Source organism: Bos grunniens, chromosome 6, assembly GCF_055505025.1.
Source record: "Bos grunniens cultivar Pamir isolate PY7600 chromosome 6, Bosgru_T2T1.0, whole genome shotgun sequence".
NCBI lineage: Eukaryota > Metazoa > Chordata > Mammalia > Artiodactyla > Bovidae > Bos > Bos grunniens.
In genome coordinates this window covers 46,613,941-46,639,761 of record NC_141170.1, presented here as the reverse complement: position 1 = coordinate 46,639,761, position 25,821 = coordinate 46,613,941, and the positions used below count along the sequence as shown (strand labels likewise).

At 36.1% G+C, this 25,821-nt stretch overlaps 1 protein-coding gene across 10 annotated transcripts in view; it reads left to right on the top strand.

The window, feature by feature from the left end:
* Window positions 1-25,821, top strand: part of EXOC1 (exocyst complex component 1) — a 54,528-nt gene that overhangs the window by 5,841 nt on the left and 22,866 nt on the right. For 5 of the 10 annotated variants that reach the window (XR_015165396.1, XR_015165395.1, XM_086405686.1 and 2 more), the window contains exons 3-10: window positions 3,124-3,254; window positions 7,170-7,329; window positions 11,940-12,127; window positions 14,069-14,296; window positions 14,508-14,640; window positions 15,247-15,356; window positions 16,136-16,189; window positions 20,072-20,221. Coding sequence is in view for 6 of the 10 variants with exons in the window: in XM_086405686.1 (XP_086261812.1) it covers window positions 3,124-3,254; window positions 7,170-7,329; window positions 11,940-12,127; window positions 14,069-14,296; window positions 14,508-14,640; window positions 15,247-15,356; window positions 16,136-16,189; window positions 20,072-20,221 (1,154 nt within the window). In the remaining 4 variants the exon portion in view is untranslated. The remainder of the gene's footprint in view (window positions 1-3,123; window positions 3,255-7,169; window positions 7,330-11,939; window positions 12,128-14,068; window positions 14,297-14,507; window positions 14,641-15,246; window positions 15,357-16,135; window positions 16,190-20,071; window positions 20,222-25,821) is intronic. The other 5 variants (XR_015165398.1, XR_015165397.1, XM_086405690.1 and 2 more) reach the window with 1 other exon arrangement.

Genomic DNA, 25,821 nt, shown 5'->3' with positions numbered 1-25,821 from the left:
TATATGTTTGTAATCTCAAATAATGTATTGTTAGATTTGCTTTAAACTGAGCATAAATTGGATTGTAACACATGTATTCATTTGTGACTTCCACTCATCAGTAGGTTCCTGTTAGTGAGTGTTACGTCTATTTTTCTCCCATGCCTATTGAGTCTTTTATTTCCACTGCTCTGTAGTGTTCTATTCTGAGAGTACAACTGTTTACTTACCCATCCTACTAGTGATGACCAGGAGATTTGTCTCCAGGTTTTGCTATTCAGGCAACAAAACATGCTTGTCCTTGTCTGCCAGTGTATAGGCAAGAATTTTCTGGGGTAGATAGCTAAGTATGAGATTGCTGGGTCACAGGCATGTGAATGATCAACACTATAATAACAAATTATTTTCAAAAGTAGTTGTATTGATTGCACTCCCACAGGCAGTGTGTATTTTGGGTTCTCCACATCTTAGTCTAAACTTGGTTTTGACGCTGGGTTTTGACAGACTATCAGTTGTTTCCAATCTGGCGAGTGTGAAATAGAATCTCATTGTGGTTTTAAACTGTATTTCCCTAAATAAAAATGAGACTAAGTCTCTGTTCATGATTTTATTAGCCATTTATTGCCTAAAGTTGCCTGTTTAAGCCTTCTATTCATTTTTCTACTGTGTTGCTTGTCCTTTTTGGTTGGTTGATTCTTTGAGGTCTTTATATAATGTGGGTGCTAATTTGTTGGTTATATGCATCCTGGTTTGTGGCTTGTGGTTTCACTTGTTATGATGCCTTTTGATGACATTTATAATTTAAATGAAATCAGATTAATCAGTCTGATCGTTTATCTGACCATTTATGGCCTTTTGTCTCTTGTTTGAGATGTCCTTCCCTACCCTGTCATGTGTCATGTCGTGTGTTGGTTGTTCAGTCATGTCTCACTCTTTGTGACCCCATGCGTTGTAGCTCACTAGGGTCCTCTGTCCATGGAATTCTCCAGGCAAGAATACTGGAGTGGGTTGCCACTCCCTTCTCCAGTGGATCTTCCCTACTGAGGGATGAAATCCAGGTCACCTGCATTGCAGGCGGATTCTTTACCATCTTAGCCACCAGGAAAGCCCTTAAAAGTATTCTCCTGTATTACCTTCTACAAGTTTTATAATTTTACCTTTCATATTTCAGTCTTTGATTTACCTGTATCCATGTTTGTAGTGATAAGTGTTTGTTTTTTTCTGATCACTTTCTTATATCTGGTTTTTATGTTGTTTTGTGGGTATTTTGTTGTTTTATCTAAATTTTATAATCAACCTGTCATGTTCCAAATTTTGTTAGGATTTTTATTGGAGTTGTTTTAAATCTATAGTTCACTTTGGAGAGAACGTGCATTTTTATATAAAATCTTGTTCATGAATATGGTGTGGTTTTCTTGGTCTTCTTTAATGCCTTTCAACAAGGATTATAGTTTTAAAGACTTTCAGTATGTTTTATAATTTTAAAGGCTTTTGCACATGTGTTGTATTTACTCCTAGGTATTTATTTATTCCTAGATTTTTTTATACCATCATAAATGATAATTCTTATTAGCATTAATACATTTTAAGACTTTATTATTTTTTTAGAGCAGTTTTAGGTTTACAAGAATATTGAGAGGAAAGTACAGAGAATTCCCATATATACCTTTACCCTTACATGCATAGCCTTTCTCTACCACTCACCACAATGATACATTTGTTACCAAGAATAAATCTACATTAACAAATTGTAATCACCCAAAATCCATAGTTTACCTTAGGGGTCAGTCTTGGTGTTGGTTTGGACAAATGGATAATGACATATATCTGTCATTATAATGTCATACAGTATTGTCACTGCCCTAAAAATTCTCTCTGCTCTGCATGTTCATCTCTTCCCCAATTCCTGGTGACCACTCATTTTTTTACTGTCCCCATAGTTTTGCCTTTTTCAGAAGACCAAATAGTAATTGGAATCAAATAGTATGTAGCCTTCTCAGATTGGTTTCTTTCATTTAGTAATATGCATTTAAGTTACCTCCAGTGGTTTTCATGGCTTACAGCTTACTTGTTTTTAGCATTACATAACATTCCATTGTCCAGATACACCACAATTTATTTATCCATTCACCTACTGAAGGACATCTTGGTTGCTTCCAAGTTGTCAGTTTTGAGTAAAGCAGCTATAAACATCTGTGTGCAGGTTTTTGTGTGGACATGTTTTCAGATTCTTTTAGTAAATACTGTGGAACATGATTGCTAGACTGTATGGTATGAGTATATTTAGTTTTGTTAGGAAATTGCCAGACTTGTCTTCCAAAGTGACTATACCATTTTTAGTTCCCACCATCAGTGAATGACAGTACAAGTTGCTGTACATCCTCACATGTGTTTGGTATTGTCAGTGCTCTGGATTTTGGCCATTAAGAAGGAAATGACCACCCACTCCAGTATTCTTGCCTGGGAAATCCCATGGACAGAGGAGCCTGGCGGGCTACGGGCTGTGGGGTCACAAAAGAGTCAGACACGACTTAGTGACTAAGCAACAGTAGGTGTGTAGTGGCATCTCACTTGTTTCCATTTGCATTTTCCCCATGAGAAATGATGTGGAGCACTTTGCATACATTTATGTACCATCTGTATATTTTCTTTGGTTGGATGTCTGTCAAGGTCTTTGGCCCATTTTTTAATCAGAATATTTTGTCTTATTGTTGAGTTTTAAGAGTTTTACTTATTAAGGAATCTGCCTCTGACCCTGTAGTCTGATTTAGATTCTTCTTTTAATAATCTGTGTATTCCTCAGTCATAGCATTTGTTATGAAATACTATTCCTGCTTTAGTATCGTGTGGTGGCAGTGAAGAATCTGCCTGCCAATGCAGGAGACACGGATTCAATCCCTGCATCAGGAAGATCCCCTGGAGAAAGAAATGGCAACCCACTCAAGTATTCTTGCCCAGGACATCCCATGGACAGAGGAGCCTGGCAGGCTACAGTCCATGAGAGTCAGAAACCGCTAAAAGGGTCAGAGACCACTTAGCAACTAAACAACAATAGGCATCTGACAGCTGTTTGCAGTGAATGAATGAATGAAGAATGAGGAAATGAATAATGTCTCTAATGAAAGTGTATGTTTTATTCAACAGTGACAACTGAACGCCCTGTACAGGTGAAGGTGGTCAAAGTCAAGAAATCTGATAAAGGAGATTTCTACAAAAGGCAGATTGCTTGGGCCCTTCGAGACCTGGCTGTGGTAGATGCCAAGGATGCTATTAAAGTATGTTTTTCTTTTTTTCTTTGACGTGTCTTTCATTTTATAACATAGTATGTTGACTTCTAAGATGATCTAAATTTATTTTCTGACCCAGTGGTTCACCACCTAACCTTGAATTAGTCTACAGTGTATTGTCCAGCCTTCCATTCTCCCACTTCTCAGTCTTAGGCTACTAAAAATAAGTAAATATGTAAGCTTGTTTCATTGTTGGTGGGTTTTTTTTGAGCTGCAATTATGTTTGTTCACAAGCTACATAATTAGAGCAAAATAACCTTGACTGTACATTTCTTTGTTTAGATTAGGTATACTTAGTATAGAATCCATGAATTAGTATGGATTTTAAGGTGGTTTGTAGTGTGAGTTTTTAAAAAAATCATTGTTTTGGTAAAACCTCATTCAAAATCACATAAAATATAATAAAAGTGAATCTTCCTCAGGTAGCCCTCACAAATTAATGCAGAATCATCAGCTGAGGCAGCTGAGCTGGCCCTGTGAAGCCATGGTTTGAATATTGTGGCTCAAGTGATGGCACTGAGTTACACCCCTTATTCTAAGGACTTTAAAGAATACGATTGTTGTTGTTAAGTCACTAAGTCGTGCCCAACTCTTCTGCGACCCCACGGACTGTAGCCCACCAGGCTCCTCTGTCCATGGGATTTTCCAGGCAACAATACTGAAGTGGGCTGCCATTTCCTTCTCCAGAAAGAATAAAATATAAGATATTAAAGAATAAGATATCACACCTTCTGCTTAAGTCACTCTCAAATTCCAAGAAGATTGAATAATATGATAATCATGATAAAGGGGCACCTTTATTCCTGACAGTTCAAGGCTTTTCACAGCAGTACCCCTTAAATAAAAAAAAGGAAATCAAGTAGAGCTCTTCAGGTTAAAGCATGTGCCTCCTCCTCCTCAGCCTCTCTAACCCTGCCCTCATCTTCCTTCATAGCCCAGGGGCCCTTCCAGAGCTCTCGGGGGTGCTTTGCAGCATATCCTCTATACTGTGGATGGGGCTGTAAGCAAGGCTTATAGTACCGTAACTGCAGGTGCCCTGTGAGTGAGCTCTTCAAGTCTTTACACTGATTCAAAAGGCACAGAGAAGTGAAAATTACCTTTGTAGAGCAGTCTGATAAAATAAAAGTCTGGTTTTAGGCTGACCCTGATTCAGACCTCTGAGGATCTAAAAGCTGTTCAGAATGACAAGTAGTTGAGTCAGGTGCAAACAGAAATTTTTTAAAGAAACAAAAACAAGTTTAGGAGAGTTCTGCATATCTGTAGAGTTGTGATTTCTTTCAAAGTGGAGAGAATGCCTTTTCTGTAAGTATTTTAGGGAAAACTGGGCCTTTGTTGATTTCTACAAAGCACCCAATTTTTAGAAAAATGTGGAATGTGGAAAATGGGGTCTAACAGATGCTTTGAGTGTGGGTGCATGTGTATGTATTTGAAAAGAACACAAAAATGAGATTTTAAAAAACACTTTGCATTATATAATAATTTCTGTTATTCTGGGAAGGATCAAGAGGAAAGATTTTCTGTTTAAGACAAAATACTTTAAGGCCTTTTTAGAAACTCGCCTTTATTAAAAAGCTTTCTTCTCTTTAGTAGTTTTACATTTCATAAGCCCATTGACTTGTGTAATTCACTAACATTGCTAAATGCTTATTTGAATGCATTCCTCAGCTGACACCTCATTGCTGACTTGCTTAATGGATTTTTTTTTCATTTTATGCAAGCACCTTGGTGTGTGTATGCTATATATGGATATAAAACATAAAATTTTTATACATAGTCTAACAGCCATTTAGCATCACACATTGATTTGTGTGAGTGTTGCTGCTGGAGCACTCAGCTTCTTTTATGGCATTATGGGAAATATTCCCAAGGAGGAGATCATTTCCCATCAAGTTTCATGTTGGTTGCCAAGACTGTTAGATTTCTTTATAGATACTAATGCGATTACCTTTTTTTTAAGTGTATTTTACTGAAGTACAGTTGATTTACAATGTTGTGTTAATTTCTGCTGTACAGCAAAGGGATTCAGTTAGACATATACATACATTCTTTTTCATTTTCTTTTCCACTATAGTTAAGCATAGGATATTGAATATAGCTCCCTGTGCATACAGTTGGACCTTGTTTATTCATTCTCTCTCTCTATATATATAGTTTGCATCTGCTAGTCCCAGACTCCCAACATACCCCTTCTCCCCTTTTCCTCCCCCTTGGCAGCCCCAAGTTTGTTCTCTGCATCTGTGAGTCTGTTTCTCTTTTGCAGATAAGTTCATTTGTGTCATGTTTTATAGTCCATATATAAGTGCTACACGGTATTTGTCCTTCTCTTTCTTCATTTAGTGTGATAATCTCTAGTTGCATCCATTTGTTGTAAATAGCATTATTTCTTTCTTTTTATGGCTGAGTAGTATTTTGATCAGAGAAGGCAGTGGCACCCCACTCCAGTACTCTTGCCTGGAAAATCCCACGGACAGAGGAGCCTGGAAGGCTGCAGTCCATGGGGTCGCTGAGGGTCGGACACGACTGGGCGACTTCACTTTCACTTTTCACTTCCATGCATTGGAGAAGGAAATGGCAGCCCACTCCAGTGTTCTTGCCTGGAGAATCCCAGGGACGGGGGAGCCTGGTGGGCTGCAGTCTATGGGGTCGCACAGAGTCGGACATGACTGAAGTGACTTAGCAGTATTTCAGTGTATATATGTACCATATCATCTTTATCCATTCATTTGTTGGTGGACATTTAGGTTGTTTCTATGTCTTGACTATTGAAATAGTGCTGCAGTGAACATTGGGGTGCATGTATCTTTTCATACTATAGTTTTGTCCAATACGTGCCCAGGAATGAGATTGCCAGATCATATAGCAACTCTGTTTTTAGTCTTTTGAGGAACCTCCATACTGTTTTTCATAGTGACTGCAGCAATTTAATGCAACTACTTTTTCATTGTAAATGAAAGTTTTTAATCGCTTGTCATTTTAGTTCTGCTTATTGAGCTATAAATTAATTAATACAACCATCCTAGTGTAGTATGTCAAGTCTTAATCCTTAAATTATCTCAGATCTTCATAATAAAAGTCTGGTATCACTTTTCTTCCATGTTTGTGGTCTTTATTTACATTTTATCCCCCTAAACAACACTTTAAACTAATTGAATGTATGATTAGCCTTCTATAGAACATTAAAAACATTTGAGACTATTTTTTAATTCCTTAGATGTAAAGAAAAGTGTACATCTATATGTTTTCATTTTTTATATAGTAATCAAGTAGTTCTGCATTCAAGGGAGAATATCAAGGCATGAAATTATTGCTGTAATTTGACTTAAGAGACATGTAGAGAGCATACTGCAGTTCTCTCACATCAGTTGAACTTCTTTTTCATTAAAATAAGGCCACCAGTATTTTCTACTTTTGAAACACTCTTAATTATTCTGTGTTTTCAGAATTGAAAACAGGAGCAGTCCCTGCTTTCCACCTCATGTGTTCTTAGAAACCACACTCAGGTATAGGTTGTATTTTTTCTCATATGTTATAAGGAATTAGTGTCAAATCACAGTTATGAATAATAGCACATTATTAAAGAAAAAGTGTAACTCTGAAACCCCCAAAGGCAATTTAAAAAGAAAAATCAAAACTCAAGACCACTGTCATCTTACAAAGTAGGAAGCTGAAACACATGCCGTTAAGTAGACATCCTGTACTTTCACGTATAGACCTAACGGATATAGAAGGGAAATTGCCAACTATGTTGTTTTTAATCCAGCTTCTTTTGGGAAGCAAATAAATTTTTGCTATAAATTGAATTTTCTGAACCATTTTCTACAGGTCACTTAGTTGATTTTTAATGGTGATTTTAGCTTTTTGTTTTGTTGAAATATAGATATCTATTATGTGTTTTTATTGCAGGAAAATCCTGAATTTGATTTACATTTTGAAAAAATATATAAATGGGTTGCCAGCAGCACTGCTGAAAAGAATGCATTTATTTCATGCATTTGGAAATTGAATCAGCGATATCTTCGGAAGAAAATTGATTTTGTCAATGTCAGCTCACAACTTTTGGAAGGTAAAGTTAAATAAAAGTGTATATGTAAAATAAAATATATCTGTAAGTGAATATATAATTTGGCATTCTTCAAAGTAATTAAAACTCTGAAAGATCTTTTTTAAAAAATAATTTTCCTTATTGCAGAAGTGATGCTTATTTGTTATAGAAAATTGATTCAGTCACTTAATAAACTTAATCCTGAAATATAACTACTGTTAACATTTTGTTAGATGTTCTTCTGGTCTTTTTTTCTATGCATATTTAAATACTTGTTTTTAAATAAATTTATGTTGTTACCTCCCATTCTTTTTCATATAATGTATCGTGAACATTTTCCTTATTAAACATTTACTCAATAGTATTTTTAATGGCACCATAGTATTCCATTGTATTAGATATTTTTTAAGTAGTCACTTTTTAAAAGTTTTCCAGTCTTTGCTTGTTTTAAACAACTCTGAGATGAATATCTTTATAGCTGTATTTTTGTGTAGTGTATTGGTGTAGTATTTAAGAATACAAGTCTGGAGTCAGACTGCCTGGATTCAAATCTTGGTTTTGTCCCTTACTATAGTTTTGTGACCTTGGTTTACTCTTTGTTTCAATTTCTCTTATCTCAGAAACAGAGATAATAGTATCAACTCCATAAGATTATTGTAGGGATTAAATTACTTAATATATGAACATGATGAGAACAATGCCAAAGCTGTAGTAAGTACTGTTGTATATTAGCGATTATTATTCTTTTATCCAGGGTAAAGTCCTTAGACATGAAGTAAATTAAGGTATTTTAGATCATACATCTTCAGGAATATTACTAGGGATTATTTTCTGTTATAAGACAAAAAATCTACTGTTATTGAAAATGTACAATGAGGTTTTTTTTAACTTGAAAATTTCTTTTATAAGGGCACACATGTTGTGAGAAGATGGTTCTGTGCGCCTTGCAGATACAATTTGTTGTATTCCTCATCTCAAAGAAAGTAATTGAAGTGGCAGCAGATGGACAGAGTTGTAGCCCCTCTTTACTAAGGGGAAAAAAAATAAGTAGATTTGTCCTAAGTTGTATATTAGCATTTAAAAATAGAATCTTCTGTTCTGTCAAGTTGAAATATCTGAAATTGCCAATATTCAACCGTTTTGACCTATAAAAATGTCAACTTCAGGTGCTTCAGACTGTTCTTTGGCTTAGCTACTGGCCTCTGTCCTTTCTCCATTTTGTTTTACTTAATTCCTTTGCTGTTCGGCCGCCTGTCTTTCTCTCCTTAAATGTAGTGTCCTTGTCCATCACTTATTAATTAGTGAGCCCGTTACTGGTTTCAGGCTTGATGCTTGGAACTGGCAGGGGCATCTCTCAGGCCCTGTGCTCCTCCCTACAGTGGGGCTGGCCTTGTGTCTGAGGCCTCAGGGCTTCCATCTCGCCAACATTCACCTCCGATGACCGTTAAGAAATTTATGGTAATTTTCCGAGCCTTGAATATTAGCTTAATGTGCTCTGACTGAAGTGAAAGTCATTTAGTTGTGTCCAACTCTTTGCAACCCCATGGACTATACAGTCCAGAATTCTCCAGGCCAGAATACTGAAGTGGTTAGCCGTTCACTTCTCCAGGGGATCTTGCCAACCCAGGGATTGAACCCAGGTCTCCCGCATTGCAGGCAGATTCTTTACTAGCTGAGCCACCAAGGAAGCCCAAGAATACTTAAGTGGGTAGCCTATCCCTTCTCCAGTGGATCTTGCTGACCCAGGAATCAAACTGGGGTCTCTGGCATTGCAGGCAGATTCTTTACCAGCTGAGCTATTTAATTTTTTTTTTTCAGCATTTCAGGATTGAACATTCTGGTCAGTGAATGATTCATAAGCTTTCTGTTCTGTTTTCAAATATTATATATATTTCAAGATGTTATTTATTGCCTAAAATATATTTTAAACCAGTATATTTTGTTCAGTCAACAATATGGGAAAATACATACCCTACCTGTATTTCTCTCATTGAGGAATAGCACCAAAATCAATAAGAGTATTGCTGTTTTTTGAGAATAAGGTGACTAGCTTTAAAAAAAGAAAAGACATTTAATTTTTTAGAGCCTTAAGCAAAGGTGTAGACATTTTTATAAACATTAACCTAATTGAGATCAATTTTAAGAATACTAAGATCCTTAAGGATCTCATTTTGAAAATCACTTTCTATAAATCAGTAACTATTGCTTTGATTTAATGGAGTTTATATAGTAGCTTTATTAATAATTATAAACTAGTTTAATGTCTTACTGGACTTTAAAATCATGGCCACTAATTGGTTTTTTTTTTAAGTCTCTAAGCTTTGGGTTATGTTAGAAAACAAATGCGAAATTATCACCATTTCCTTTTAAGAGCTAAATAATCATTCAAGTAAGACTGTTCATTGCAGTAACAGCTTTAGTAGTTTTCGTTGGTGACAACTGAACGTTCATGCTGGTAACTGGGGCTTCTTGGTAGAATAATATTTTTAAAACAGAGCTTTGTTAACAGGTTAAGTCAGAAAATTTTGTTTGGCCTTTTCTTTTTCATTCTTACAGCCTGATTTTTTTTTTTTTAATCTTTGACTTGAATTCTTAAAAGCCAACTTGAACTGATATCTTGTGTGTGTTTTAAATTGGTTCCATCTTGTCCTTTCTAACAATTTTTATGACTAATCCATTGTGAGGGAGTGTCTGGGTAAAAGTTTTGGGTCTTGAGTGAAAATAACTAGACTAAATGCATGAGTCACAATTGACCTAAAAATAATCCCCAGGGAGTAATCTGTTTTCCAGTTTTCTCCTCCAAGGTCTCAGCAGTACTGTATGTTACTAAGAGAAAATAGAAAGATAAATGTATTTTTAGTCACTGTCAGAAAATGAATAAGAAAAATGAACTCTGGAAATTTAGCTTCTTATGAATATTTCCAGTTGGTAGTTGTATTTGCCATTGTCTTTTAAGCTTTAATTTAGCATGAAGTTCAAATGAGATGTGGGTAGTATTTTTAATATTTAAACCTGTGTACATTTCTACCCAGCTAATATTCTTTGCTTACTTTCCTCTGCTTTTTTCATACCTTTTACTCTCCAGAACTGCCTAAAGTTACAGAAGGTGCGTAACACCTTTTCTTCTTATTCTATTCCATATATTATATTCCATAATATTTTATTACTTGCCATTGTTCTTTACTATTGGTTGCATATTTTATGAAATTGTGTGCAGGGAAAGATGTATTACAACAAAATCCATATGGTAATAAAAATTAATGATAGTATTCATTATTGACTTCCAAAGAACTGTTTATGGAAGAGAAAATACTTCTGAAATAATTACGATCATTTAAAATATTTATTTATTTAAAATATTTACTTGTGTAAGGAGTGTATAGAATGATTTGGGCATTCCCTGCCCCTAGTGGCTAAAAGGCTGCACACAGGACACTAACATTTCCAGAGGGACTGTTTCGAAGGGCCAGGAGCTTGGTGATGCTGTCTAAGGAGCTTATATTTGTGTACTGCAATCTGTAATTTCCTGTACCAAAAGTTTCAGCCCCTCCTTTTTTTTCTGGTATGTTATCTAAACCTGCCTAATTAACATTCTTAAGAGTAAATCATTTTTACTTTGAATTAGGTGTATTTTGTTCAAGGACAAGTTAACATATGTCAAGTCATGCTGAATGAAGATTCTCATTTTCATACAAAATAATGAATATTTAAAACACTTGGAATTTGTGTTTTAAATGGTGTCCCATGAATTATTGAAAATCAGTAACTTTGTTTCGAGGTTTATTTAAGGGTAAAATTATTTTTTTCATTTTATGTCTCTTAACCTCAAGATTTATATAAAATCCCGTATGCTGAGTGTTCTTTCCAGAAAGTGAACTGAGACATTTATGTAGAAAACATCTCAGTTCTGACCTCATGGTCTTTTGTTTTGAAGCAGGAAGACAGTTGAAATTTTTGTAGTCTTACATGGCCATGTTGTTGTTCTTACTATAGAGATATTGAGAAAGTTTCTATTAGCTGATCCTTAGAAATTTTATAAATGCATGTGAAAATTTTTTAAAGAAAGAAATGGAAAGTTCAGTTAATATTTTCATTGCCCAAAATAAATTATGAATTGTAGATACATTTTTAAAATTTCAATTGAAAGTTATTTGGAGGAAAACACAAAACATAACAAAGACAAAAAGAACAAAAATAACGGAAGAAGATGTTACCTGGGAAAAAAAGGAAAGCAAATTGTTTCTCATGTGTCCTGAATTCATAAGCATTATTGTATTAGAGCAACAGTTACCTCAGGTAGGAAAACAAAAAGCTAGGTTTGTGCATGTGTTTCGTTTCTGGTTTTATATTTGTTTTATAGTTTAATTATGTTTTGGGAAAGTGTGACTAAGGCCTGTTTTAACACAAGTCAATAAATTAGACTGCATGCTTTTGTTATACTAGACATTATGTTAACGTAAGCAGTTCTTCATAAAAACAAGTCTTTTTTTCATATACTTTGAATCATTTTTTTCCTATTTTTCAGCCACTAAATGTGACCTGTGCTTATAACTGACCTTATGTAGAAGTACAATGCTGTTACCCTTCCTAGTTTTTTACTACTTTATTTTTAATTTTTACCCTCTTTTAAGAATCTGTTCCAAGTGGAGAAAATCAGAGTGTGACAGGAGGTGATGAAGAGGCAGTCGATGAATACCAAGAGTTAAATGCAAGAGAAGAGCAGGATATTGAAATAATGATGGAAGGCTGTGAATATGCAATTTCCAATGCCGAGGCCTTTGCAGAAAGGTTGTCCAGAGAGCTGCAGGTGCTAGATGGGGTAAGCCTCTGTTGTAACGTGTGACTAGTGATGTGTGGTGAACTGAGGAGACTGGTGATGTTCATATTCTACGGCCTCTGCGCTTAAGCCTGGATAGTGTGATTACTGCTGTTTTTCCCTGGAAGCGCATTACCAGCTGCCCTCCCTCCATCTTTCATTGTTCTTGTTCCAAAGACAGAACCATTTCTGTTAGGCCAGTGAAGGCAGTTAGCTGAGGTTCTGAATTTGGGGAGGTTCTTGATATGAAGTGATGGAAATAGAAAGTAGCCAACCTGAAACCACCCTGGGGGTTGAATCCCCTGCCTCTGAAACACTTCAGAATAGTTCAGGGCAAGAGAAAAGCATTTTTGTGGTTTGGGGGGAAAAAAATAGGTAAAAGTTAGAAAGAGAGAGAGTGAGCTGAAAGAAGTGAATCCTTTACCCAAAGAGAGCAAAATAGTGTAGTGAAAACAGGAGAACCAGGGCAAGAGGATGTTTGACTCCTCTGAACTACTTTGGAATAGATCCTGTTCATTTGTATGCAGGTATATGAGCTTGTATCTAAATGTACATCTTTAGGAAGTAAAAAGCTACAAGTGGCACCTCTCGTGAGAAAAATCTAAAATGAGAATGTTTTGGTGGGGGGTGGAGTGTGGTTTTGTTAGGCAAAGTATGCATTTAAGAAGAACTCTCAGAAAATAAGGAATGTTTTGAAGACTTTAAAGAGTGTTGGCATTTTATACAAGAAAGGTACAGAAGTTGTAAGGTTGAACTGAGGTCCAGAGATTACAATAGTCCAAGCTTACAAATTTGTAAAACTCTCAGGAAGTAAAGCCTAGAAGAGACTTCAAGATGTTGAAGTGAAAATTGTCCTGAATCAGTTCAAGTTCCAGCTCTGCTGCGTAAGATGTCAGTGGGTCTGAGCTCTGCTGCCTTTACAGTTGGGCTGCACCTACAAGTGAGTTATTATGAATAGTATATAAAATAACATGTGACATTTTAGCATCACTCATACAATGACATTATTTTAATTCTTTATCCAAATTTTTTCCCCATATCATGTTATATGCCTTCTTAATGTGGCTTTGTGGTTTGTGTTTTCTAGTTAATGTTGCATCTGTGTTCCAAGTCATCATATTACTTTGCAGTTTAATTTTGGATTTGAAAGCTTCCGTATTTCAGGGAATTCAGAATCAATAGTCAGAATCTTTAGAAAATATTAATAAGGGGTTGGTGGTTTGTTGCTGCTTTGGGGAAAGAAAGTAGTTGCAAATGAAAGAGAAAAGAAAGAATACTGTAAAAGGAGCTATCTTATGGCAATAGGCTCTTCCACATCCTATTAGTACAAATCATGCCACAGTTATAAATTAGTTCTATGTATCCATTAAAGACTGGCATGCTTCTGCTACCCTCTTAACTAAGGTAGTAAGACAGATGATTATTATGCTTTTGTTTACCCACTCCAGTGTTCTTGCCTGGAGAATCCCAGGGACGGGAGCCTGGTGGGCTGCCGTCTATGGGGTCGCACAGAGTCGGACACAACTGAAGCAACTTAGCAGCAACAGCAGCAGCATGCTTTTGTTTAGGGTTTTATGTAAATAGTGCAGATTATAGAAAATGTTTATAGTTGATAGAGCTAAAAGAAGTGTCAGAGATGGTATAACCTAATGCCAGTTAGTTTACAGAAATGAGAGTACACCATTACTGATGATACATCATGGGGCATACCCTAAATAGGCAGTATTGAGGTCTGGTCCCTAACCTCCATATAAGGGAAAGTGTGCTTCCCTGAAATACTATGTACAAAAGTGGAATGCAAACACAAAGTAGCAAATTAAAGTAGAGGTGTAGGTGTGTATGTCAACCTTTGTGGCTGCTGCTAAGTCATTCTGCTGTCAAAGAGATTAATGGATATTTCATTTAAAGCATATGAAGTATTACTTCTCTTTTTTAACTTTGTAGGCCAACATCCAGTCAATCATGGCCTCCGAAAAGCAAGTCAACATCTTAATGAAGTTACTGGATGAGGCTCTCAAGGAGGTGGATCAGATTGAATTGAAACTGAGCAGTTATGAGGAAATGCTCCAAAGTGTAAAAGAACAAATGGATCAGATCTCGGAAAGCAACCACCTAATTCATCTTAGTAACACTAATAATGTAAAACTCCTATCTGAGATTGAGTTCCTTGTGGTAAGCATGATTATAAACTATTAACAACAATTAAAAAAAAAAAACAACTAATGATCTCTAAAGCCCATTTGTAAATATTTTCTAATTTCCTTAGGAGAGCAAGATTTAAAAATACTGAAGTTTCAAAGACCCAGTAATAGGATTGAGTAGCATCTTACCTGTAAACTTCCTAAGAGTAAACAGACAAATGGTGTGTTTATTTACATTCCAGAACCACATGGACCTGGCCAAAGGTCATATAAAGGCACTTCAGGAAGGAGATCTTTCTTCTTCCAGGGGCATTGAGGCCTGCACCAACGCCGCAGATGCCCTGCTGCAGTGCATGAATGTGGCTCTTCGACCAGGTATGACCATAAAATCTGCCCAAGAACCTGGAACTAAGCTTCTGCCTTAGTGTAAAGCTGTTGACAAGAAGTCCACAAGGCAAGTGGTTTAGGGTTAGATTATTAGCTATTGAAACAAGTTTCACTTACTATCAAACATAATTTATATTGGCACGAAGAACTTTTTAGTTTCAGTACCTTCTGATTGACCATCAGTGACTAAGTTAACACCAGGATTTTTCTTCAGTGCTGTTCACAGGACCTAGGACAAAGTAGATGCCATAAGGCTTTGCTAGACCAGCGGTTCCTAAACTTGAGCTTGCAGCAGGATCACCTAGAGGGCTTTTTAAGACACAAATTGCCAGGTGCCACCACAGAATCAGTAGGTCTGGTCGGAGGCCTTAGAATCTATGTTTCTGACTGTTCCCAAGTGATGCTGAGGCAGGACCACAGTGTGAGGATCGCTGAGTTACACTGTTTTTTCCCCCTTACCTTTCTTTTATAAACACATGAATAAACCAGTAAAACTTTGAGTTCTTCAAAACTGAAATATGGCTTCTGTTATAAATGTACTCATTAGACAACCAGGAGCTCTTTAACCCATTAAATAAGTTGTTACAATTTCAGGCCATGACATGCTTCTGGCAGTTGAACAGCAGCAGCAGCGTTTCAGTGATTTGCGAGAGAATTTTGCCCGGAGACTGGCCAGTCACCTCAACAATGTTTTTGTTCAACAGGTAATTTTATTTTATTATATTACTGTCATGTTCCTGTAGCTTAAAAAGAAATTGTCACGGAAGAAATTTTAATGTATTTAATTGGGAGCACAGTATGTTCCTTTATATATTTATTTGATTTTAATATTTTTAGATATATATGTATTTGCTCATAGATGTATTTGGAGCCTCAGTGGTCTCCTATGAAGACAGTTCCTTTTAGCTAAAATTCCCTAAGTTTTAAATAATTATGCTTACATATTACATATACCCCATTTAGACAATCTTGTTTACAAAAATAAGTCCAAACTTGTTATGTGTTTAATGTTTGGCCTGTTTTATTTTTCAATATTTTCAAGTGAGAACAGGGACTTGATTCCATGTTTTAAGTGTTTCATTGGCTCCATGTACTTATAAATATGAGAAAAATGACTAACTCAATTATAAATTCTAGTTGATTTAATCTTATATAAAACCTTTGTCTCTATTTTTATGTGGAAAGGGTGTTATAATTAAGGTTGTGGCAATGCTATAAATGTTACTATTAAGTATACCTTAGAAGGATTTGAATAGAAGGTGTTTTATTTAATAAATAATAAATTAGACAATATTTATCAAATAAATTAGGTGTAATAAATTAGATTTTGTGTATTTATCATCTCTTTAATAGGGATTTGGGGCAAAAAAAGAAAGTTGAGTGAAATTTTGTTCATCAGAAATTCTGTCTGAAATTCTAGGTTCTTATTTGTTTTCACTTTGTAGTATTCTGAAACAATTGTGTTTATTTTATCTCTGACTAGTTTACTCAGGCCCTCCTTCAGCTCTATAACAGGTCCTACTTTCTTTCGGTGCCTGTGAGTACATCAACTTTGGCTCCAGCTTCTCTGATTCTTTTTGTTTTTTTCCTGTGAAGTTTACTAAGCTTAATAGCAGCAGAATCTTTATAGTTATAATTTACTGATTTAAGCTACCTGTTAACCATATTTGTGGCAGTTTTTTTAATGTCCCATAACAGAAAGTTTATTTAGATGCAAAAGGCATTTAATCTCATTCTGCTTGCCTTTCTTTCTGTCGTTCTTTTATTCACTCACTCATTCCTTTATTTGGAAGTCATTTGCCCAGTGATTAAAGATGCATTCCAGACATTTCACTGGAACAGATGAGAGGCTGATTCTTTCCTCTAGTTGCTCATGGTCTAGAGAAGGGACACAAACAGACTGAGGGAGAGTATATATTATGGTGGTACCATGGGAGCATAAAGGAAGATCAGCTAACTAAGCGGGCAGGGGGGAAATGGGAAGACTCTCTTAACATTCCACTTGACTTAAAAAGCATGAGGAAAAAAGTAAACCTAGGAATTACATAAGAAATACTAACGCACATTTTTCTTACACTATTATTTCAATAATATCTATTTCTACACAACTCCCTAGTTTTTAAAAATAATCTTGTTGGCAGGGGTGTAGTCCACATTTGTAGATGGTACTGAAAATACCAGTCAGCAAGTGATAATCTTTTCTCCACCCTTAATTGTTATAACATGCTATTATTTGTGATTTTGCTTCCTTGCCTTATAAACTAATGGCTTTGTTTAAAATGACTGCTTCCCAGTTCTGAAAATCTAATATGCATTGTTACACGTGAGTAATGCATGTTAAAAACCAGAATGTTGCAACAACCTGGAATGTGCTGAAGAAGATGAAAGATGATGTCCCAAGTACAGAAAAGAGATTTTCTTTGTGTTAAATTTAATACTTCGTGTCACCTAGCAAAGAGTTGGGAAACAAGGGTATTTCTATTCCTGGTTGTGGGGCACACTGTCCGGGAAGATTTGATTACCTCATTGTGTCACATGTCTTTGTCTGTCATCAAATTTTGATTGTGTGTCTGACTTGTGTGTCACATGGTGTGACAGTACTCACTGTCCTCCATATGTAAGAATAAGAAATGGTTCCTACCCTCAAGATGCTTGTGTGGATGTGTTAAAAGGAATGTACTTAAAACTCTACAGCAGTGTGTACGGGATACCTTGGAGACACCACAGTAAAGTGAATATGTCAGTAAAGCAAGTCACATAAATTTGTTGGTTTCCCAGTGCATAGAAGAGTTATGTTTACACAGTATTGTAGCCTGTTGTGTGCGATATCATTATGTCTAACAAAAGAATGTACACACTTATTTAAAAAATACTAAAAATTGCTAACCACCATCTGAGCCTACCATCTGAGTCATAATCTTTTTGCTGGTATAGGGTCTTTCCTCAATGTTGATGGTGCTGGGGGACCAAGGGAGTGATTACTGAAGATTGGGGTGGCTATGGCAATTTTTTAAAATAAGACAACAGTGAAGTTTGCTGTAATGATCAACTTTTCCTTTCTCAGACAGTTTCTGTATAGTATGCAATGCTGTTTGATAGCATTTTACCCACAGTAGAACTTCTTTCAGAATTGGCGTCAGTCTTCTCAAATCCTGCCACTTGCTTTATCAACTAAGTTTATATATTACTTATAGACTAAATCCTTTGTTGTCATTTCAGTAGCCTTCACAGCATCTTCACCAGGAGTAGATTCTATTTCAAGAGACCAGTTTCTTTGTTCATCCATAAGAAGCTACTTCTCATCCATTAAAAAATCTGTTAAATGAGATTATAACAGTTCAGTCACATCTTTAGACTCCACTTCTAATTGGAGTCTCCAATTAGAGAACTCCACTGGTTCTCCTGCTTTCTACCACATCTATAGTTACTTCCTGTACTGAAGTCTTAAACCTCAAAGTCATTCATGAGGGTTGGAATCAGCTTCTTCCAAAACTCCTGTTAATGTTCATTTTGACCTCTTCTCATGAATCACAGTGTTCTTAATGGCATCTAGAATGGCCAGTCCTTTTCAAAAGGTTTTCACTTATCGTTACTAATTTATTTATCTATAATAAGAAATTTTAAACAATGTCTTAATTTTTAAAGTATATAAAGAGTCAAATTCTTAGCACAACTGAGTTCTAGGATAGTTATCTATATTATTGATTGAATTAAGCAATTTATGTATTTGATTTTCCTTCTTCCTATATATATTTTGGAACCAGTTTCTCTAAAATCTTTCTGTTAACACTAACAATATTTAATATATCTTAATAGTCTGAAGGTAATGATGTTCTTTATATCAGTGAATTTTCAGATGATGGTGATCTGAAAATGCTACTTGAAGTAGAAAGCTTCGAATAATAATATATGTAAAAGAGCTTTGTTAAACTGTAAAATTCTTTATAAATTTTGATTCTTCCATTTTGCAGAAGAGGTGAAGGTTTTTAATTGAAGAGCTTTCCTGACATTAAATAATATAACTTAACATGCAGTGACCTGAGTAAACACCTATTGAAGAACATAAACCATGATTTTGAGTCTTGAATCATTGAAAAAATTAATGAGGAAGAGTGGGATAATGGAAATATATCTAATATTATTATTAATAAGGGCAGAATATTTGAAAAACATTTATCAGCAATAATAAGTTTGTCAAATACTCCTTCCTTTTAGTCAGTGTAACTTAGTTAAGACACAATTTGGAGACATTAGCAGACTTAAAACTAATCTCTATCTGTGTACAGTATCTAATATCTGTGATTCAGTGGAATCTCAGTCATCCTGATGTGGCAAACATTTCTGAAATGTAATGTTTGTATTGACCTTCAGCAATTTTTGAGTCTGGTTAAAATGATTTTGTTTGGCATGTTTTTAAAAGAAAACAAGTGAGACTCACGTGACTAAGGTTCAGATTCTAGCCTTCCTCCTGTGTGACCTGTGTAAATCACTTAACTCTTTGAATTTCAGTTTGTTCTATTGGATAAACTGATCTACTGGATCCATATACTCTAAAACAAAGTCAGGATGCATCGTCTGTCTCAGGCTGTTTGAAAACTTACTAATTTATATAAGTCATGTCAAGGATTAAAAACAAAATTATATAGTTGCTTGTTTAGCAAATTAATGGAAAAATTAAAATTACATTAATATTAGGGATTATCCTGGAAAGGGCTTCCCAGGTGGCTCAGTGGTAAAGAATCCACCTGCAGTGCAGAAGACATAGGTTCGGTCCCTGGGTGGGGAAGATCCCCTGGAGGAGGAAATGGCAACCTACACCAGTATTCTTGCTGGGAAATCCCATGGACAAGAGGAGCCTGGCAGGCTTACAGTCTATAGGGTTCTCAAAGAATAGGACATGACCCAGCAACTGAGCACCAAGCGCTATCCTGGAAGGCCCAGGAAACAGTCATCTATAGTCCTTCCTAGTTCTGAAATTCTGTATCCTGTGTATTTTCATCTGCTGTTTTAAATATTGTAGACTCTAATGGAAATATCATAGATGTAGACAATTTGTTCTGAATGACTTCCCCTGTTTGGTGTGTGTTTCTTAGTAACAGTTTATATCATGATATTTATTTGCTTAGTAAATTGTAAAATGATAGGGGAGAGGTAAACTTAATTAAAACATTCATTCTTAGCTACTTTAAAAGATAAAATGAGTCGATTTATCAGAGAGTCATTCTTGTGTGTTTATGACTGTTTTATGGTGGTGGTGTTCAGTTTGTATACACACATGATAAAGACAAGTAAGTACTCAGTTCTTCTATTTCTATGTTGTTTTTGCTTGGCCATGCTTGATCATTATTAAGGATGTTTAGTTACAACAATGTTTCTTTATACTGTCAGTGATATTTATGTACTTATTTATTCACTCTAGGGTCATGATCAGAGTTCAACTCTTGCTCAGCACTCTGTTGAACTGACTTTACCTAATCATCATCCATTTCATAGAGACTTACTGCGATATGCCAAGCTGATGGAGTGGCTAAAGAGTACCGATTATCGAAAATATGAGGGACTAACAAAGGTATGGATTTGACGTCAGTTACTCACTGAGTATAGAGCATTATCTTTTAGAATCGAGAGGTCATGTGTTCAGTTCCGCAAGTGACATGAAACACTGTTGTATATTCTTAGAAAAGCAGCAAGTAGTTGAATTTCTGAGCGCTCATTAGCTAGGGAGAACATTTATTTTATTTACTTGAATGGAGAATAGCTATATTTTGAACTTCAATATAGTATTAGGCCATACTGCAGCTTGAAGCATCATTCAGTTTAAATAATTATTTCCTGAGTTTCTTTATGTGCAATATAAAAACTAGAGAGTATGAAGATATTTTCAGTGAGGCATTTGCTTTCTAAGAATCTGTAATCTATTCTTTTAAGCACGTGCAGTATGCCTCTTTATTAAACAAACACTCCACTGTTCCAGGCACATAGAAACATAGGTATTTCTGTTCCTGACTGTGGAACACACTAGCTGGAAAAATTGGATTATCATATTATGGTACATCTCTTTGTCAGTCACCAGATTTTCACTGTGTGCCTCTTTTGTACTCACTGTAATCCATATGTAAGAATAAGAAGTGGCTCCCACATATGCTCCTACTTCCAGAGAGCATCAGGTCTGCCAGGGAAGAACAATTATACTTAAAACAGCTGGCCATAGTTAAGTGCTAAACTGGAAATGAGTTTAAATGTATGGCAGTTTAGAGAAAGGAAATTCATGACCCGAAGCCACAGGAGAAAACTTCATAGAAAACATTGGATTTGACCCTTTTCCCAGGACTTTAAGAAGGCCAGGCTGACTGAAGCTGAAATTCCATATTCTAGAAGAATGAGAAGTTAGGTTAAAAAATCTGAGCTGTGAGTCCTAACAGCATTCTTCACACATAGGAAAAGACTTGATAGGGGAAACTAATTAAGAACCTAATATAATAATGAACTGAAATGAAATCTTGAATGAGGAAGATGATAATAGGAATAGAGATTATAAATCACAAGAGAGAATCCAAAAACAAGGGACAGGACGGTGCCAGACTTGTGAGACGTAGAGGTTAGAACAGTGATAAATACCACTTGGGCTTCCCAGGTGGCGCAATGATTAAAAAAAATCCACCTGTCAATGTAGGAGATGCAGGTTTGATCCCTGGGTTGGAAAGATCCCCTGGAGAAGGAAATGGCAACCGACTCCAGTATTCTTGCCTGGAGAATCCCATGGACGGAGGAGCCTGGTGGCCACAGTCTACTGGGTCACAAAGAGTTGGACATGACTGAGTGACTGAGCACACACATACACACAGATGTCTGCAGTTGGACAAGAGAAGAGTCATTCATACATTCACTTAGCAAATGAATTGAGCATCTATTGTGTGCTAACACTGTTGTATGCGCTAAAGATAACAGCACTGAAGAAAATAGGCGAACGCTTGACTGTTGAGAGTACGTATTCTAGTGGAGAAGGGCCAACACAAAAGGCAGTTTGTAGTCTGCTGGAAGGTACTGCTGAGAGCTCTAGAGAAAATAAAGCAGGGAATGCTGGGACATCAGAAAGGTTGCAGTTTCAAAAAGGATGGTCAGAGAAGGCAACATTTGAGGACACATTTTAAAGGTAAGCAGGGGTGAGCAGTGGGAATTACCGAGGAAAGCTTTCCCAGCACAGCACAAGTGCCCCAAGGCAAGAGCAACCTGGAGCACTGGAGGAGCAACCAGGAGGCCGTTGTGGAGGGAGCACAGTGAGCCAAGTTCAGGATTAGAAGGGCGGGCGTGAGAGGTGAGGTGGGCAGGGCAGATCTGGAAGGCACTGTGCACCATTGTTAAGAATTTGGTTTTTACTTTCAGAGAGATGAGAGGGGGTGGGTGTTGATGGGCTTTGAGTAGCAGAATGACATGATCTCACTCATTTATATAAATGGCCATTGTAGCAGGAACCCATGGGTTCAGTACTCTACTGTTGTGTTGTATTCTGATTTGTTTTGAGTCAGCAGAATTCTGATTTGGAGATAGCTTACAGAATAATATTTGTGTGACTGGAATCTTTGCCTTCTGAAGTTTTAAGGATTAATACTGTATTTTGAATAATTAAATATTGTTACATCTTAAGAGTTTTGTGCCAACAAGCGCTTTGTCCCCTAGTGAATATTCAAATGAGTAAAATAATCAATAAGCTTTTTGCCTGATTGTGTTCTCAGTGAATATTATTGCCCTATCTTTATATATATATGTATCATTCATGAATGTAATATAAAGTGAAGAAGCAAGACAGTAGCCAATCTAGCACTGAATTATGGAATCATTCTCTGCTCACAGTATATTTTAAATTGACAATATTGATGTGCTTTTTTAAATGAAATTATCTTATTTCCAAGGAATCTTACTTTATCTTGTGTTTGAACTTGTGACAGACCGTGCAGTTTTATGCCTGATACTCTAATTTGGTTGCTCAAGTGTTTTCAAAAATAGGAATTTTATTAATATGACAAAGAAAGGAATGAAAGGAAATGGAAAGAAAGGAATGAAAAAAGGAACCTGACAAATCAGTGTTTCTTTGGTAAGAAATAGTAATTAAATCCAGATACTGTTTATACATCATACTTCCCAGGTAGTGTGCTAGTGGTAAATAACTCACCTGCCCGCACAGGAGACATAGGAGACCCAGGTTCAGTCCCTGGTTCGGGACGGTCCCCTTGAGAAGGAAATGGCAACCCACTCCAATATTCTTGCCCGGAGAATTCCATGGACAGAGGAGCCTGGTGAGCTATATAGTCCATAGGGTTGCAGAGAGTTGAACCCAGTTGAAGTGACTTACACTCACCTTTGTACTTGGTTAGTTGTACCCAGCTCACACTTTTTGGCAGGACTAGGAAAAGCTTGTCTTCATTTCTTTAGGGATAAGAATAACTAGGCTCTGCCCCAACTCTACTTATGGCTGAATCTAAGCAAACCCCTGATCTGGGGTATATGTAATTAGAGCCTAAGGAAAATACAGGTGCGTTGGACATGTAATGAGCTTGGCTGCCCAGAATCCCTTCTCCCTAGCTGGGGCTCTGAATTATGCATGTAGAGCGGTTGATCAGGTCCATCCATGTTTAGGTAGGAACGATCTTTCCTCTCCTAATAGTCCCCTGCGGCCAACAGTCTTGAAGACTGCTCAGACATCGTCTCTCAGCCTCAGTCCTATATTTGTAAATATAGAAAATAAAACATGGTGTTATCCGTAAGACTCTACAGTGAGCACAAAGTAAAGTTGGAAATACTGCCTGAGATAACAGTATTTAAACTCAAGATAGTTGGATTTTAAGTTAGGTGCTGTATACAGGGTGCTAAGAAAAATACGTACAGTGAGAAACATCTTTCTGAATTTAGTAAATGAATGAACTGAGAGTCACACCTGTCTGTGGCCTTTCCCACCCCTGAGTTCTGTTGAGAACCTGGGGGAAGGTATTCAGTCATTTGAATTGTATTGAAAAAGAAGGTGATTTTCGGTAGTCTGCTCAAATCACTGTTTTCAAAATAGCAAAATAGCTGTTTTGAGACTGTTTAAATTGCTTGGGTAGTAGTGTGCATTTAATTTGGGTATTGGAATGCAGTCTGTTATATTGAGTGAGTTGAGTAGAAATCTAATGATTTTATGAATTATAGGTTGATCAGTCATTTACATTGATTTCCAGTGATCAGTGTTTTTGTGAGAATTTAAAATTCAAAGAATGAGATGCAGAAAAAGTGAAATAGGAATAATTTTAGGGTCTGTTTAACTTTAGATTTGCTTTTGAAGTTACACACAAAGAACACAGGAAAAAATTTCCTATTTAACTTTACTTACGGAGAATCTGTGGGAAATGTATGTGGCATACAAATTGGAATAAGCAGGCTTTATATTATGTTTCATCCAAAAATTTTTTATAAGGACATATCTATCTATAAAATATCTAAATATATCTAATATATATTTATATATTTATAAAATATCTTAAAAAATCAATGATGAACTATGAATCAGTATACAGATAATTTAAATGATATACCTTTGAAAGTTACATCTGATGTTTAAAGCAAAGTAAACTGTTCTAAAACTGGATGTGTTTGAAATTGAAGTGTAGATTCCGTGATAAATTTAAAAGAATAACTAGGCATAGAAGTTTTTCTGCTGTGGATTTATTTAAATTTAGTGAAACTCTACATAAGGCATTTAACATAGGATTTGGAAAAATACATGGTCTCCCACTGTTGAATCTTTTGTAAGGGTATAAAATATTTTTGTATGACAGTAAGCATATATGATGAGGGAATGAGTTTGCCTATTAAATAATAGATGTTTTCATTTGAACTAGAATAAATTTTGTTTTTTAAAAATAAATTATTTGATTATGAAAACTGTAAGATGTAGTAATTAAATTCTTATGAAAGTAACCTATTTTGGGTTAATTTAATACCCCATGCTGGCAAGGTATGGTAAAACTCAGTGTACTGCTTCAATGTCATTGATACTGTCTGTTGGTATAATAATTTTTAAAACAGCATGGCAACATGGAGGAAGAGTTAAAAGATCCCTTACTCTTTGGCACTGTAATTTTACCCTTAGGAAATTATTCCAAGGAAGCAGTTCATTAGAGATGAAAAGCTTATTGTAACATTGTCCATCACAGCAAAACATCGAAACCACTTAAGTAGTCTATATTAGGAGGATGGTTTACTAAATTGAGAACATCAACAGAGCGTAATACTGTGCAGTCATTAGTGTATGACACTGGAAAAGCCTGATTGTGCTGACCCAAATACCCTATATAGTATGAATGCAGCTATATTTAAAATACATGAAAGGTAATGTGTAAATTACCATTGGATCATTGAAAAAACAAGAGAGTTCAGAAAAACATCTAATGCTGCTTTATTGACTACGCCAAAGCCTTTGACTGTGTGGCTCACCACAAACTGTGGAAAATTCTTCAAGAGATAGGAATAGCAGACCACCTTATTTGCCTCCTGAGAAATCTGTATGCAGGTCAAGAAGCAACAGTTAGAACTGGACATGGAACGACAGACTGGTTCCAAATCAGGAAAGGAGTATGTCAAGGTTGTATATTGTCACCCAGCTTATTTAACTTATATGCAGAGTACATCATGTAAAATGCCGGGCTGGATGAAACACAAGCTGGAATCAGGATTGCTGGGAGAAATATCAATAACCTCAGATATGCAGATGACACCATCCTTATGGCAGAAAGCAAAGAAAAACTAAAGAGCCTCTTGATGAACGTGAAAGAAGAGAGTGAAAAATTTGGCTTAAAACTCAATATTCAGAAAACTAAGATCGTGGCATCCAGTCCCATCACTTCATGGCAAATAGATGGGGAGACAGTGGAAACAGTGAGAGACTTTATTTTTGGGGGGGCTCTAAAATCACTCCAGATGGTGACTGCAGCCATGAAATTAAAAGAGGCTTGCTCCTTGAGAGAAAAGCTATGACCAACCTAGACAGCCTATTAAAAAACTGAGACATTACTTTGCCAACAAAGGTCCATCTAGTCAAAGGTATGGTTTTTCCAATAGTCGTGTACAGATGTGAGAATTGGACTATAAAGAAAGCTGATCACCAAAGAATTGATGCTTTTGAAGTGTGGTGTTGGA